Source organism: Ambystoma mexicanum, chromosome 1q (assembly GCF_040938575.1).
Source record: "Ambystoma mexicanum isolate Mex_15411 chromosome 1q, UKY_AmexF1_1, whole genome shotgun sequence".
In the NCBI taxonomy this organism is placed as follows: domain Eukaryota; kingdom Metazoa; phylum Chordata; class Amphibia; order Caudata; family Ambystomatidae; genus Ambystoma; species Ambystoma mexicanum.
Window position 1 is genome coordinate 765,785,710 of NC_090922.1, and position 14,139 is coordinate 765,799,848.

Sequence of the window (14,139 nt, forward strand, 5' to 3'; positions counted from 1 at the left end):
GTCGAAGATGACCCGAGGTTTATTGCCTCACAGGAAGATGGCCCAAGTAGGGCAGACATAGTGAAAGAGGGAAAGCAGTAGCAGGGGTCCCAATGAGGAGGATCTTGATCCTGCTGGCATTGAGGCAGAGATTGTTGGAGGTGCACCATTCCTGAATCAGGGATGGACAGTCAGGAATGAGCGAGAGAGGAGAGGAGGCAGGGATGAGCCTGAAGGAGAGCCGAGCGTCCTCTGCATAACACTTTAAGTTAAAGGAGAAAGTAGAGATGAGGTGGGCCAAAGGAGCCACGTAGACATTGAAAAGCCAGGGTGAGAGGTTGGAGCCCTGGGGAACACCACATGTGGAGAGAGAGGTGGTGGAGAGAAAGGACCCCAGATGAACCTGAGAGGGACGGTCCCAGGAGGAGGTCAACCATGAGAGGGCCTGATCCGTGATGCCCAGGTTCTCACAGAGACGATTGATCAGGATGGCATTATTGACCATGTCGAAAGCAGAGGAAAGATCAAGGAGGATGAGGACAGAAGAAGGCTACAGTCAGGATTAGTGAGCAGGTCTTCACAGGTGGTGCCTGACGCCAGACTGATGGTCATGGACACAACCAACAGATTCTGTGTGGAGAATATTTGCTGTATTCATATTTGCCCTCCAGGTGTTTTGCACTTTAAGTGCCATAATCCTACACCACGGACTATGCTGGCTAAAAATAATGGGGGTTCAAGTCCAAAACATCCAGGGGACCACATAATGAGGAACCATACTCTACTACAGTGATATTTACCAGTGAGATAATATGAGATTTAAAAGAAACCTGATACAACAAATGAATTGACATCTTTAGGTAAGACACCGTCATCCAACTTCTGGCCCCAAATATTTGGGTGGCGAGCTCACTTTTTTTACCATTTCATCTGGAACTAAAACATTGTTAAGCTAATCATTTCCTCTGTATACAAGCATGGTATTTGTATATTTGCTTCTAAATAATAAGATCTCTGTAGCCCGCCTTTGAACAAGCAGTCATAAAAATATATATCACTGTATCTTTTTTCTTGATAGACTGACCCTATAGGCCTAAACACAATTGTGAAATCGAGCACCTGTAGATGACCTTGCAAACTGTGTGTCCCGATGAACACAATCCATCGAACAACAGGATATGTAGATGAAACAAGTTTATTTAGCTAGTTTTATGAGGCGCTAATTCATGGGAGTGCTGCTTCAAAGTGCCTGTAAAAAATAAAACAGGACAATGAGTAAAATACAAGGGTATGATATTTACGCAAGGAATAGGAGCATGGGATGAGGTTTCCCATAAAAGTATTCTGCTTAGTTACAGTCGGTGTCTGAGATATGAGCTAACAGGTTACCAAGTGTGTTTTAAGCTTTTGCCAAGGGAATATTGGTTACATAAATTGCGATGCATAGAGGATATTCATATTGCAACAAACATAAAACAAGCGGATCTAAGCCAAGAACAAGTCAGATACACTTTTGCATGGCTTTGCCAGGCAAATTCAAGGTTATATCAGTTAATGGCTAAAACAATAATGGTCTTGTGTTGACTAAGCAGAATCTTGGGTTCAGATCCATCCGATTGTCTTGGAATTTTCTACACAGGTGTAGCTGCAGATTGTCTAAATCTGTCTGGCAAAGAATTTAGAGTTGAATGATTACCTCCTCCGGTCAGTCAAAGTGCATAAATCTTGAATAGTCGCTGAGGTGAGGCATGTGGCACTCCACATGACAGATGAATGTGTTTCTGATTTTATATGGATCCATTGCAATGATGTGCTTGAAAATCCAGCAGACTTATCCAGTTGCCATGGAAAATCTCATGGTCTACTTTGCTGTGTACTGCTAACAAGCTGCGAAAGTATTCGAATGTTCGTGTCTGGAGAGGTGAAGAGGTTCTGCCTGAAGCAAGATGCAGTCATTTAGGTGCTTCATAAGGCCAAACCCATCCTGACCTGCTATTGTAAGGGAGATTGTTGGTTTCTATGTAGCTTTGAAGAAGATGGGTGATCTCACCTTCCAAAATATTACACGAGAAAGGTAGGTGGGATATGTATTCTACTGTCTGTGTCTTCGGCAACATGGTCATTATCACAGGCTTCTTTTCCTTTGGTCGTATGCCCTGCTGGATGAATATGTGCATTATTTTTTATAATGCCATGGTGTAAAGTGACAATATGGTTTGATAGCCGCTGCAGGGCAAAGCTCCATCAAGCTGCTGGACACTTTGACCTTCCTGTTGCTTGGAGTACTTAGACTTCCCGGTTCAGATGGTGACCAAGGATGTCTTGATCTTCGATGGTGTATGGTTTTTATTTTCAGTTTGTCCCAGATGGTGGCCTTGAGAATTTCTGTTTTGGGCTGTGACCTGGGGTGTGTTCTTCGTTGCTCTTGGTTATGTCACCCCTTGAAATAGTTTGAAAAGCTGTTTGGTTTAATGCATGCTAAATACTTGTGACAAAGAAGTCTTTTTTGGCCCTGTGTTCCTCCTTATAATAACAGCTAATCTCGTCTTAGCAGCAGGCTTTAGTATTATTCAGAAACAAATTATGTCAACCTGCACAGAATATGGACATAACTTATTTTGGTGGAGATACCATCACTTTTACTGCACCACCGAATTCTGAGTTGGAAGGTAAAGTGGAGGATTCACCTCCAGCAAGAAGCTGCTCCTCCAACAATTGGAGGAGTTACTGCACGGTTTTAGGTACTACCGCTCATGTTAAATCCACCAAAAATCTGCATGGAGTCCTAGATGATTTTACACAGCCATGCCACCACTCATAACGCCAAGGGCCCGGGTGGTAGGAACAGTAAATGATTCAGCCAGTAAATAGGCAGATTTACCACTAATTTACCACCAAGCTAGCAATTAGTCCCATGCATTGATAGAAATGTACATTATTTGATTGGGTAATTTAAATACATCTTCTAAATTTTCTTAAGAGCCTAAAGTGATAGTCTAGGAACACATATCTTTGAATTGACTCCTTTGTTGCATGATCTACTCAGAAGAAGGCCACATTCAAGCCTTTAGTTTAAGAGGGTAACACAGCATATGTTACAGCCTTCTTCAACGTCATTTCTTTTTCTTTTTTGGCATTAGACCCTACTCTAAAAGTGGATGATAGTAACACCCGCATACTGATTGGATGTCTAGTCGCAATCATCTTCATCCTGGTGGCCATCATCGTCATTATCCTCTGGCGACAGTTTTGGCAAAAAATGTTGGAAAAGGTAATTCACAAAGAGAAAATTGCATGGTGCTACCTTTGGCTTTGCTTGGACTTGCCTGCTTAATGCTGATATTAATGTCTGTGCTTCTTGCTCAGTGGGGTTAGTACATCATTGCATTCTCCTTAAAACATCCGAACGGTTCTAGACATGTGTTTCTCGAGGATCTCTGAGCCTTTCCTTCAAAATGACATCGCAACCCATCACCTGCAAACATGGGAAGAAGGTATCCATTGAAGATAAAAATGGTGTCCATGCCAGAATGTTTCGCCATTGCCCTAGCCTTTAAAGTGTAGAAGCCTTAGGGACAAAAATGATCATGTAAATCATTAACAAAATATATAACAGATCTTTCAGCCATGTAACAATGCAGAATCTGACAATGGCCCTTTTGGGTGGAGTAGACCAAGACTTGCAGAAGTGGGAAAAAATGTAATATTACTTTTATTTAGCTATGCAAATCACCTTGTTACGTACAAATGGTGGGTGGGATGGGGTACGGTGTGGTGGGGAATGCATATGTTTGTGTGTATCTTTTTTATTTTGTTCCAATGTTGCCTGAACGCCATGTCCTACTGCTTTGCGGCATAATGTCATTACCACTTTGTCACTATCATTAATTCAATGAATTGGGATAATGAGTGATTGATTGGGTCTTCGCAGACCCAGTTGGCAATGTTGTGAGTCTTTGAGCGAGGACTCTTTGGTTTACATGATGATGATGAATCAGCGACTTGCAGCTCTCAATGCCTGCACATTGACCATTGAGCAACAGGCATGTTCTGTGGCTTTGGAATCAACCAGTGAAGCCTATGTAAGGTTGGCAAAGCACGTGGACCAGAGGAGGAGCTCAAATTAATTTGTTATTAATGCATTAATCAACACTAATTGCGAAGAAAAGGGGGGAGTGTGTGGCTGATCCTTTTTATGGAGTGTGCACCTAATATCAATGTTTGAGTTGAAACAGCCGAGACACAAATTCGGAAGTTTGAGGGGATCCCTAAAAACATACATTCCCACCATGACTGCCACAAAATGGCTATTATGATTGCATACAGTGTTCGTCATGGGTAGAGTGCCATTGTATCTAGAGCTAATAGTTCAATGGAGTGTGGAGTTCCTGTATCAACTTGGGGTTCAATGCAACATTTGTGCCTTAAAAGCTGGTGTGAAAGCTGAGTGAGACTGTTCATTGCATGAATTATTCATTATGGCTTTGTACTGCACTCACTGCAAAATGCAGAATGCATCGTGGTGCCCAAAGAGGAAATGGAGGAGGAGTGCAAAGACTGGGAGTGCGAGAGAGGGAATATAAAGAGGTAATAAACAGTTCTTTGAGAATTCAGACCTGAGAACGAACGGAAAGTGGAGAGGAGCCAACATGAGCAGAAATGTAGGGGAGTTGAAAGTAGAGAGTTAAAGGCAAGGAGAACTTGAAGTGGGCTAAGGCAATACAGCACATGGAAGTAAGTGCTGGCCTAGTAGCAGGGTCAATGTACAGTAGACCGCAGGAAGGGCAGGCGAGATGCGAACCATTACAAATCCCATCTGGGTTCAAGATACAAGGAGCCAACTCCCATCAGAAAGGGTAAGCCAGTTTAAAGATTCACATTTTAAGCCTCTTTCTTAATTTAGAGATATTAGTTTCAGATTCTGTGCACAGAGGCAAATTGTTCTAGAGAACTGAGCCATCTCAGCTTATAGACTGCAGAACAAGCTTCTTTTTTTCTAAAGGTAGTCTTACAGAGCCTCCTTGTGCAGGATCTTAGGTCCCGGAAGGGATTATATTTTTTAGGTTCCCTCTGCCATTCACAGCCTAACATAGCATAACATGCATAGAACTTAGAAATCGATAATATATTTTGAAGGGAGCCAATGCAGGGCCTTGCAGGTAGGAGATATATGGTCCAGGGGTTTTAAACCAAGCACCAGCAACCCAAGGTACTTCAGGAGAGCAAAGTATATACTGTTGCAAAAGTCAGAGGGCGCTAGAGGGCCAACCAAGATGGCTGCTTCCTAGTAAGCTCCTGCATGGCATGTCATTAATCCTGCAGAATCCTCTCAATTCAGAATAGCACTGCCCTGACCGAAAGCCATCCTTACCAGCCAGACTCTGCTCCACTGCCCTGTGAAGTTTGCGGCCGAAGCGGTGAACCGAAGCCCCTAAACGCTTTCCCCCACGCCCGCACCCGTGAGAAGCGAGTGGGCCCGCTGGAAGCCGGGACGTGTGGTGGCGGCCTGAGCCTGGGCGAAGATCGCGTGAGAGAGGACCGCCCGCCCCCGCGGCGTCCTCACGAGGCGGAGCCAGGCCAAACAGCCACAGAGCGTGGACAGAACTCAGAGAAGCACCCACCCTCGCCCCTCACCAACAGCCCGCTCACAGAGGCACCAGCGACTTGGGCCGGAGCAGACAACCGGAGGCCGCAGCTCGGGCAGTGGGCTGCGGGAGGGCCGAGCGGACACCTGGTCGCACACGCGGGGGAAGCGCTGGGCGAGGAGTGAATCGGTGCCGCCTCCCAGCCCCCCCTCCCATCACGCGACCAGACCCCAATGCCGTGTGAGGCACTGCCCGTCTGCCACACAGGCTGGCGACCACGCTCCAGGGGCGGAAGGCGACGGCCCCCTAACCCCCGCTCCCCAGGCAGCAGAGGCCCTGCAAAGAACAGAAGAGACAGGCGAAAATCAAGAAAGTGTGCCCAGCAGCATAGCACAGGAACGGAGCATACTGGGGGAACACCTCACTAACTGCTAGAGGCCCTGCCTGAGCCCCCCTCCTGTGCAATCAAGCGGCTGCCGATTCTGAGCCAAATACCTCACCAAGCCAGCACATCCTCCCCCAGCTCTTAATACCTGGGCTGAGGAACTGCATGCCTAGGCCTCTACAACCGCCAAGATAGAACGAGCAGACGACCGCCACACCCCCGCAAGACCTGACAGAGTGAACCGCACACAAACTCCATCAGGGGGGAACACTTCTCCTCGCCCACCTACTACTGGACTGCCAAGCCCCCCTGAAACCTACAAAAGTGACACTCAGCATCAAAACCGGGTGCTGCATCCGTGCTCCATAGGCTCAAGTGAACACTCTGCTAGAGATATCACTCGCTGAACAGCACACGTCATACCTCATTGCAAGAAGACCGCCGGGGCCCTGAAACCACGCATAAGCGCTAAACCTAATACAAAATCGCCCCCAGCAGCGCAGATCCAATGGGTAGAACAGACACGTCGCAGAGAAAACTAACTTTCAAGTTTGGATCAGTCCCCAAAACTCCTAGATTACAGGAAGAACCAGAGACCCCTATTGCCAGCAGACACCAAATGGACGAGGAAGCCGCCTCTACCAATATAAAAGACTCCTAATGGACCTCAGGGTAGGCATTGGGAGTCTGAACAATAAGATGGACGGCCAGGCCTCTAAAGTAAATCTCCTCCAACACCGAATGGACACTCGCACTGAATGCCTCAATGAAGTGGAACAACGCGTGTCCAATCTGGACGACAGCACAGTGACCCTTGGAGCTAGGGTTACTCAACTCGAATCCCAACTAAAGGCAACCACTGCCAAATGTGAAGACTTAGAGGGTCGCTCCCGAAGAAATAATATCAGGATCATCGGAGTGAGGGAACAGCAGCCTGGAGAGAAGATGGAAGACTTTGTCAAAGCACTATGCACCACCCTTTTCAGTCGAGAAGTCCTCTCCCATTTGTTTGTAGTAGAAAGAGCGCACAGGATCCCATCCTCCAAACCCATCCCAGGTGCTCCCGCCAGGCCAATAATTGCTAAATTGCACAATTACAAGGACCGTGACACCATCCTCCGACTAGCCAGTGAGAGGGGTGAAATCCACCACGACAGGGACAGAATACACTTCTATCCAGACTTCTGCCCAGCAGTCCAATCACAGAGAAGAACATTCACCTCCACTAGGCAGAGACTTAAAGAAAACCAAATCACATACTCGATGCTCTTCCCAGCACGGCTCAGAATCCAACAAGGGGGAAAAGTCCACTGCTTCCAAACGCCGGAAGAAGCAAACAAATTCCTAGAACGAGCAGGATGTTCAGGCTTAAACACCAATCAAGCGCGAACACAAAGAGAAACCCAACGTAACCATACACTAGGTCATCGGTACCAATACCGACGCACAAAACCCAACAACTTTTCCGAAACCAACACCGGAGGTAAATACTCTAAGCCGTGCAACGTGGGAAGCCCTAGGGTCCCTTGCACAGCAAAGTTAAAGCATGTGTTCATTGTTAATGGGTGGAAAAGCAGGGAACATCTCCGCACCGTTGCAGAACGTCCCCCGACCAAAAGTGCAAACAAGCACAACGTTACTAATGTTGATGTTCTTGTTTATAAGGAAGGGATTAATGTGGCCAAGTTGGGAGTTGCCCACACGAGGGAGGGATAACAGTTCCCAGAAGGCGCCGCCCACAGCCCACCTGTCCTTCACCATGGCCCGATCTCAGGCTCCCACCGCATCTCTCAAAGAATCAACGGCTCCATACAAACCAGTGGGCCTACACAGCTCCCCGCAACCCGCTGAATGGCTGCATTCCAACAACACTTACCCACTCACCAAAACTGTTGAAGGATGCGACCTGGAACATCCGGGTGGGCAACCAACCGGCAAAGACCAGAAGGGTCCTACAATACATCAAGAGACACAAAATCGACATAGTCATGTTACAAGAGACCCATCTCCTTCCCGACTCGGAACGCCACTGAGCCAGATCATGGGGCTGCCACAGGTACTTCTCGTCATATTCATCATACGCGAGAGGGATGGCCATCCTGATCGACAGAAAAGCAGGCTTCAGTCTAATAGAATCCAAGAAAGATTCTGAAGGAAGAGCGGTGTTGGAGAGAGGAATCCTTGTAGGGAACGCGATAACCTTAGTGAACTCTTATGCCCCCAACACAGACGGCCCAAACAACTTCAATTGGATCATGTCACACCTGGGTACGAGTAACCCAGGCACTGTCGTTTGGGGGGGGCAGATTTCAATACAACGCTAAACCCTCAAATGGACAAGTCACACATCACAATTGCTCGCCCCTCCAAGGCCAGCCTCCAAATCAAAGAAATCTGCCAGGCATTCGACTTGATCGATGCATGGAGACAAGCCAACCGAAACCTCAGGGACTACTCTTTCCACTCTGCTGTTCATAACACCAACTCACGCATAGACTACCTCATGGTATCAGCACACAACCCATTCCAGTGGGGTGCCAGTCGCATCCTGCCCAGAACCCTTTCCGACCACTCAATGGTAACACTTGAGTATACCCTACCCAACACGAAGCCGCCCACGTTTCATTGGAGATTTAAACCAGGCTCGCTATCAGACCCAGTGTTCGTGGCTGAACTGCAGCAAGAAATCACACCCTTCCTCGAGGTAAATCAGAATTCCGTATAATCTGCAGGCATACTGTGGGAAACGTTGAAATGCTATGTACAGGGCTCTGTATGACAAAAGAGAACGGCATTCTGAAGTTGATTAGATGCGAACTAACAAACAGCGAAAATCGACTAAAGGAGCTTGAACGCAAACGCACCACATCGGATGACCCGCAAAACCAAGCCAATCTAAAAAAGGAGTTGCTAAAATTCAACAAAACGGCCACACGAGAACTAAAATTCCTCGGCCGCAGACACTTAGTCCGGCAATATGGTGAGGGCCAAAAACCCGGAGCCCTATTGGCATGCCTGATGGCGCTCGACAGAACACCCACCCGAATAGAACGGATCCATGACTCACAAGGAACCCTGGAATACACAGAGGAAAACATCGTAAAGGTATTTCACTCATTTTATCAAAACCTATACAGCTCCAAGCACAGTCCACGCCCCGAGTCTTTACAAAACTACTTGGATGACACAGAACTATACTGGGTGACCAGCGAACTCAGAGAACCACTGAACATGCCCATATCAGCGGAAGAGATTGCCTCAGCCATCAAAAACCTTCCAAACACTAAAGCCCTAGGCCCAGATGGACTAACGGGCGAATTTTACAAAGCCTTTGCGACCAGCATAGCCGCGCTCCTATCACACTTTTACGAAGACCATGGAACACTCCCACCAATGATGCGTGAAGCTAATGTCATCCTACCCTACTGCACAAGTTAGGTAAGCCCCCCAGACGAATGCGCCTCATATAGGCCCATTTCCCTGATTAACTTAGATAATAAAATACTAGGTAAAATTCTAACAACACGACTACTCCCCCTCATGTCCGCACTGGTGCTAGGCGATCAGGCAGGGTTCATCCCAGGCCGCAGTACAACATATAGCATTAGAAGGTTGTTCGGTGTCATAGAGGCACTTGACCCATCGCAACAAGCAATAGCAGTCCTACTCGACGCTGAAAAGGCATTCGACTCTGTCGAATGGCCTTTCATGTTCATGGTTCTAGAACGAATGGGACTAGGGAATTTCTTTATCAAGCTAGTCTCTCTACTCTATAATGACTCTGGTTCCTTCATCACCCTAGGTAACATGAAATCTGACGGCATAAAACTTGAACGCGGCACCAGACAAAGCTGTCCCCTGTCAGCTCTTATCTTCGCCCTCATAATGGAACCCCTAGCCTCACAACTGCGGGCCCAACAGCTTCACCGAGGCCTTACCTTCGGACCCCATAAACTAATCATCTCACTCTATGCTGACGATGTGGTCCTATTTGTACAAGATCCCCAAACCAATCTTAATCCAAAAATGCGCCAAGTGATCAAATTCAGTAGTGTCTCCGGTCTTAAGACCAACTACTCAAAATCAGTGATCTTCCCCCTAACACGACAGACCACCAAATTCGTAGACGACCAGGGGTTCAAATGGGAAGACTCCCAGGTTCGTTACCTGGGCATCTATATGTCCCTCAATCATAGTGATATTTACAACGATAACTATGGGCCGACATTGAAATCACTCCAGGAGCGCATACAGAGATGGAAAAGGCTCCCACTAACACTCTGGGGAAGGGCCTCCTTGATTAAAATGACGATTCTCCCTAAGCTTCTCTACTTATTTACAAATATACCATTGCTCCTTTAAGAAAATCAAGAGCCTTATTCTGGAGTTATTTTGGGAAGGGAAACCGGCAAGAGTAGCCTACAAAACCTTAATATACCTGACATCCCACGGTGGCCTCGCACTCCCCGATATGGAAAGATACTTCTGGGCAGCTCAGGCACAATTACTGAGCCACTGGTATACTATACACTTTATACGCCTGCATGTCCAGCTAGAAAGAGCACTAGCTTCACCTAACTTACTAAGGGCAGTTATCATCGGCCACATGCCAATACCACAAAACACAATGAATACCGTCCTCTCCACCTATGCAATCTGGAAAAAACTAGCACGAAAATACAATGTACAAGTCAGATTCTCCCCTTTGCTGCCAATCAGGTTCATTCCAGGTGTCCCGTTGACAGTCGAAAAGGTGTTCCACCAGTGGCTCCAAAAAATGAATGTCCAATCCCTTGGCGACCTCTTCCCCGAAGGCACATTCATAACTCCCCAGACAGCCAGAGAAAAGGGAGGCGATTCGCTGCTTGACACATTCTTGTACTTTAGGCTACGTTACACCCTGCAGTCAATATTCCCCTTATTCCCCCAACAACCAGAGACATGGGCACTCTTACACAACACGATCCAAGCACAAGGAGAAGGAAGGTTAAGCTCACTGATATACAAAACCCTACTAACAGACACAGTGACAATTGACACTCGTACAAAAGAGCGCTGGGAAAAGGCCATCCAAACCACCATCTCAGAAGAAGACTGGACCCATATCCTACAGCAAACGCAGAAAGTGGCAATAAACACACGCTTCAAGCAAATTCAGTTCCACTTTATACACCAAATCTATTTCATCCCAGCCAAGAAACACAGGCAGCACCAGGAAGCACCAGCACAGTGTTAGAGGTGCAGCGTCCAGACAGCTGACTTCTTCCACCTTGCCTGGACCTGTCCCGCGGTCTACCAGTTCTGGTCTCAAGTCCTACAAACAGTAGAGGCAATAATTGGCGAAGAACTGATGCCTCTCCCCTTGGTGGCCCTCCTCAGCCTGACCAAATACTTGCACCCCTCAACAAGGAAACTGGCAGCTCTCCTCTTGGTTCTGGCAGGCAGGAGGGTCGCCATGGCATGGGGCCACGGTCCAGCCCCCTCTCTGGCGGCGTGGAAAAAAAGACATCCTGTACTGCCAAGACCTAGACACTGAATTTCTGCGTACACTCCCACTGCATGCACGCCCACCAGACATAAGGGGCCCATATGTCGCATACCTGCTTACAACAGCAACAGACTCGGACTCAGGAGAGCAATCTGAATGAAATAACTGAACCAAACACTGGTACGGATATCCTCGTACAGCCAAAAAGGGGAGCCAGTCACTACATGACTCTTGCACCTAACAGTGACGCAGTTGGACCAGAAGGAGGGGGGACGGGCTGTTGGGCACTGGGGTTATTGTTGCATCCAATTGGTGCTTAGATGTTTGATTTTATGTATAAAACCAAAAAATAAAGATTTTAATAACATTGCAGTAGTCAAACCTGGAGAGCACGTCTGCTCTGCTGACTTCCACCTTTTGTTTCATGTTAAGGTAAGGCAAGATGTGTTTATACATGTGCAGGTATTGGTGTCAGGATTGCGATACTTCTTTTGTCTGTCTCTTGAAGATTAACTCGAGTTCGAAAAAAATCAACCAGGTTATTGCTTTCTGTTGCAGAACGAGTCATGGAAGGAAGCCAAGTGGAGGAGAGGGAAGTGGGGTTATTGTCCCCTGCTGGAATACTTCGGTCTCTCTGGCATTCAAGTAAAATTGATTGTTAATCATGCAGTCTTTCAAATTCACAAAGCAGGACGAGATGATCTGGGCAGCACCCTGAATGTTTGGCAACCTGCAGGTGATTGGAGTGCCATCCAAATACAAATGGAAAGGGATGTAGAGGGAGTTCAGGATATCAGCCAAGGGGTTCACAAAGCACTTAAACAGCCAAGGGGATATGACTGAGCCTTGAGTGCCACCAGATCTGAAATGTAAGACTATGTAGGGGAAGGAGCCAGATCTAGCAGTGACACTTCGGTTTTGAATGAAGGAGGTGCTCAGGTTGCAGACCCTGTAGCAGGATTTGGTTATGGGCAGTGTCAACATCCAAGGATAGATCAACAAGAAACAGGATTCTAGGAAAGTTTGCATCCATAGTGGATAGGTCTTGAACTTAGAAAGCACTACTGTGTGAGCAAGGGAACGGTTTACAAGTGCTGTGAATGCAGGGGCCAAGTGAGGACATTTTTATCTTGATTGTTACGGTAGGACAGCTGGTGAAGAGGTGGCAAACTGTTCCTAGGCGGTCACAATCTTGATGCAGTATTCAAGAGAGATCAGGCTAAAAGTGTTAAAGGAGCCTTTCCCAGTCTTCTCAGTACTGTTAGGTCCATTGGATCTTGACTGAAATGTGATGAGGTCGGCAGTGCTTGGGACCATGTTTTGAAAGAAGGAAGCACGTTTGTCAGCAAGGTGTTGTGATGTAAAGATGGTTGAACTGCATCAAACCACCTGTTCTTAGATATATCAAGGTTTGTTATGGTTGTGTCTGCACACCCAAAAGCCATATGAAAAAAAAGCTTTACTGAACTGCAAAAGGTAGCTGCCAGCCAGCAATTGTCCATTGTCCATTGTATTAAATGTAAGGCTTTAACCCCAGGACCAGCTACCATGCACCCCCATCCCAACAGTATCAGGCAATTCCAGTTTTTATTGCCAGGCTTTTCTTTCAAGTTAAAACTCGTCTGAGTGAGGGGTGCCAGAGTGCAATGACCAAGATGGCCGATTGATATTGGTGCTTCAGTGCCTGATTATTATATCCTAAGTAAATAGCCAAACAGCTGCATTAAATACACCAGAAGCAGCAAAAATAGCAAATCGAAAGACCCATGAGACCTGAATATTGAGCGATTGTCAGGACTGGAGGTCGTAGTGATCTGCATTGGCCATTGCCAGGGGGGCAAACTCTAGTCCGCATTCTCAGCTCCTTGGTGTGGACAGAGCGGGGTCTGGTAATGGGCTCGCTGCTGCTAAAAGGAACAGATTAGGGAGATGAAATGGTAGCGTGTGACGAGCTGAATCTTGGCTACAGAGGTAGTTGTACTACTGCACTGAACCGGTACAGCAGATTCCCCTGGAATACATTGAGTTTGGTGGTGAGCATAGCATGTGGAGTGCATTTGGGGGCTGATCCAAAGCTACATGCAGAAGCAGGTTTTGGGAGGATGAGACTGGCCTAAGCTGTCGCCTACAGTGATCGAAGATTGTAGAACGGCTCTGGGCTATTGTGAGGTGAATAGGCAGGGAGCTTTGGGGAAGCTGTCTCAAAGGGGAAGCTGTCTCAAATAAGTAACTGAGGGACTGAAGGAAACTGAAGATAGAGAGATGAGCTTGTTTAACGTGCATCACGGCAGGTGCTAAGGATACGTGGTGAATGAAAAGTATAAAACGGGCTTCTCAAAGGAGTAGAAGCTGCTGGAGGTTGTGAAATTCCAAGCCCCTGTTGTGGGTGGTATTCCCAGAATATCGTAGGGCTGTTCTTAAGCAGCATTGTGGGAGAGATGCTCCTTTGGGAGTTATAGTGGCATACTTAGCCAAGGCTCTGAAAGCAAGATACAACTTCAGCACTGAAGTTACTACAAGTCTATCAATAGAGGTGATTCCGTTAAAACAGATTAGTTTATCTGAGACTGAACTAGGTTGCTCCACCAGCTGTTCATTTGGGTACTAGGAAGTATCTCTAATTTGATCTAGTGGGTGAGCCTGGAACCTGTGTGAGATTTTGCTGCTTATGAACACAATCAGAGGAAAGGTGCTGGTGTGCT

The 14,139-nt window shown here is 46.9% G+C and overlaps 1 protein-coding gene across 1 annotated transcript in view; it reads left to right on the top strand.

Annotated features, from left to right (window-relative positions):
• The window catches only part of DDR2 (discoidin domain receptor tyrosine kinase 2), a 1,291,881-nt gene that overhangs the window by 762,473 nt on the left and 515,269 nt on the right, over positions 1 to 14,139 (top strand). The window contains exon 10 of the mRNA XM_069641352.1: positions 3,120 to 3,250. Within this exon, the coding sequence (XP_069497453.1) occupies positions 3,120 to 3,250 (131 nt within the window). The remainder of the gene's footprint in view (positions 1 to 3,119; positions 3,251 to 14,139) is intronic.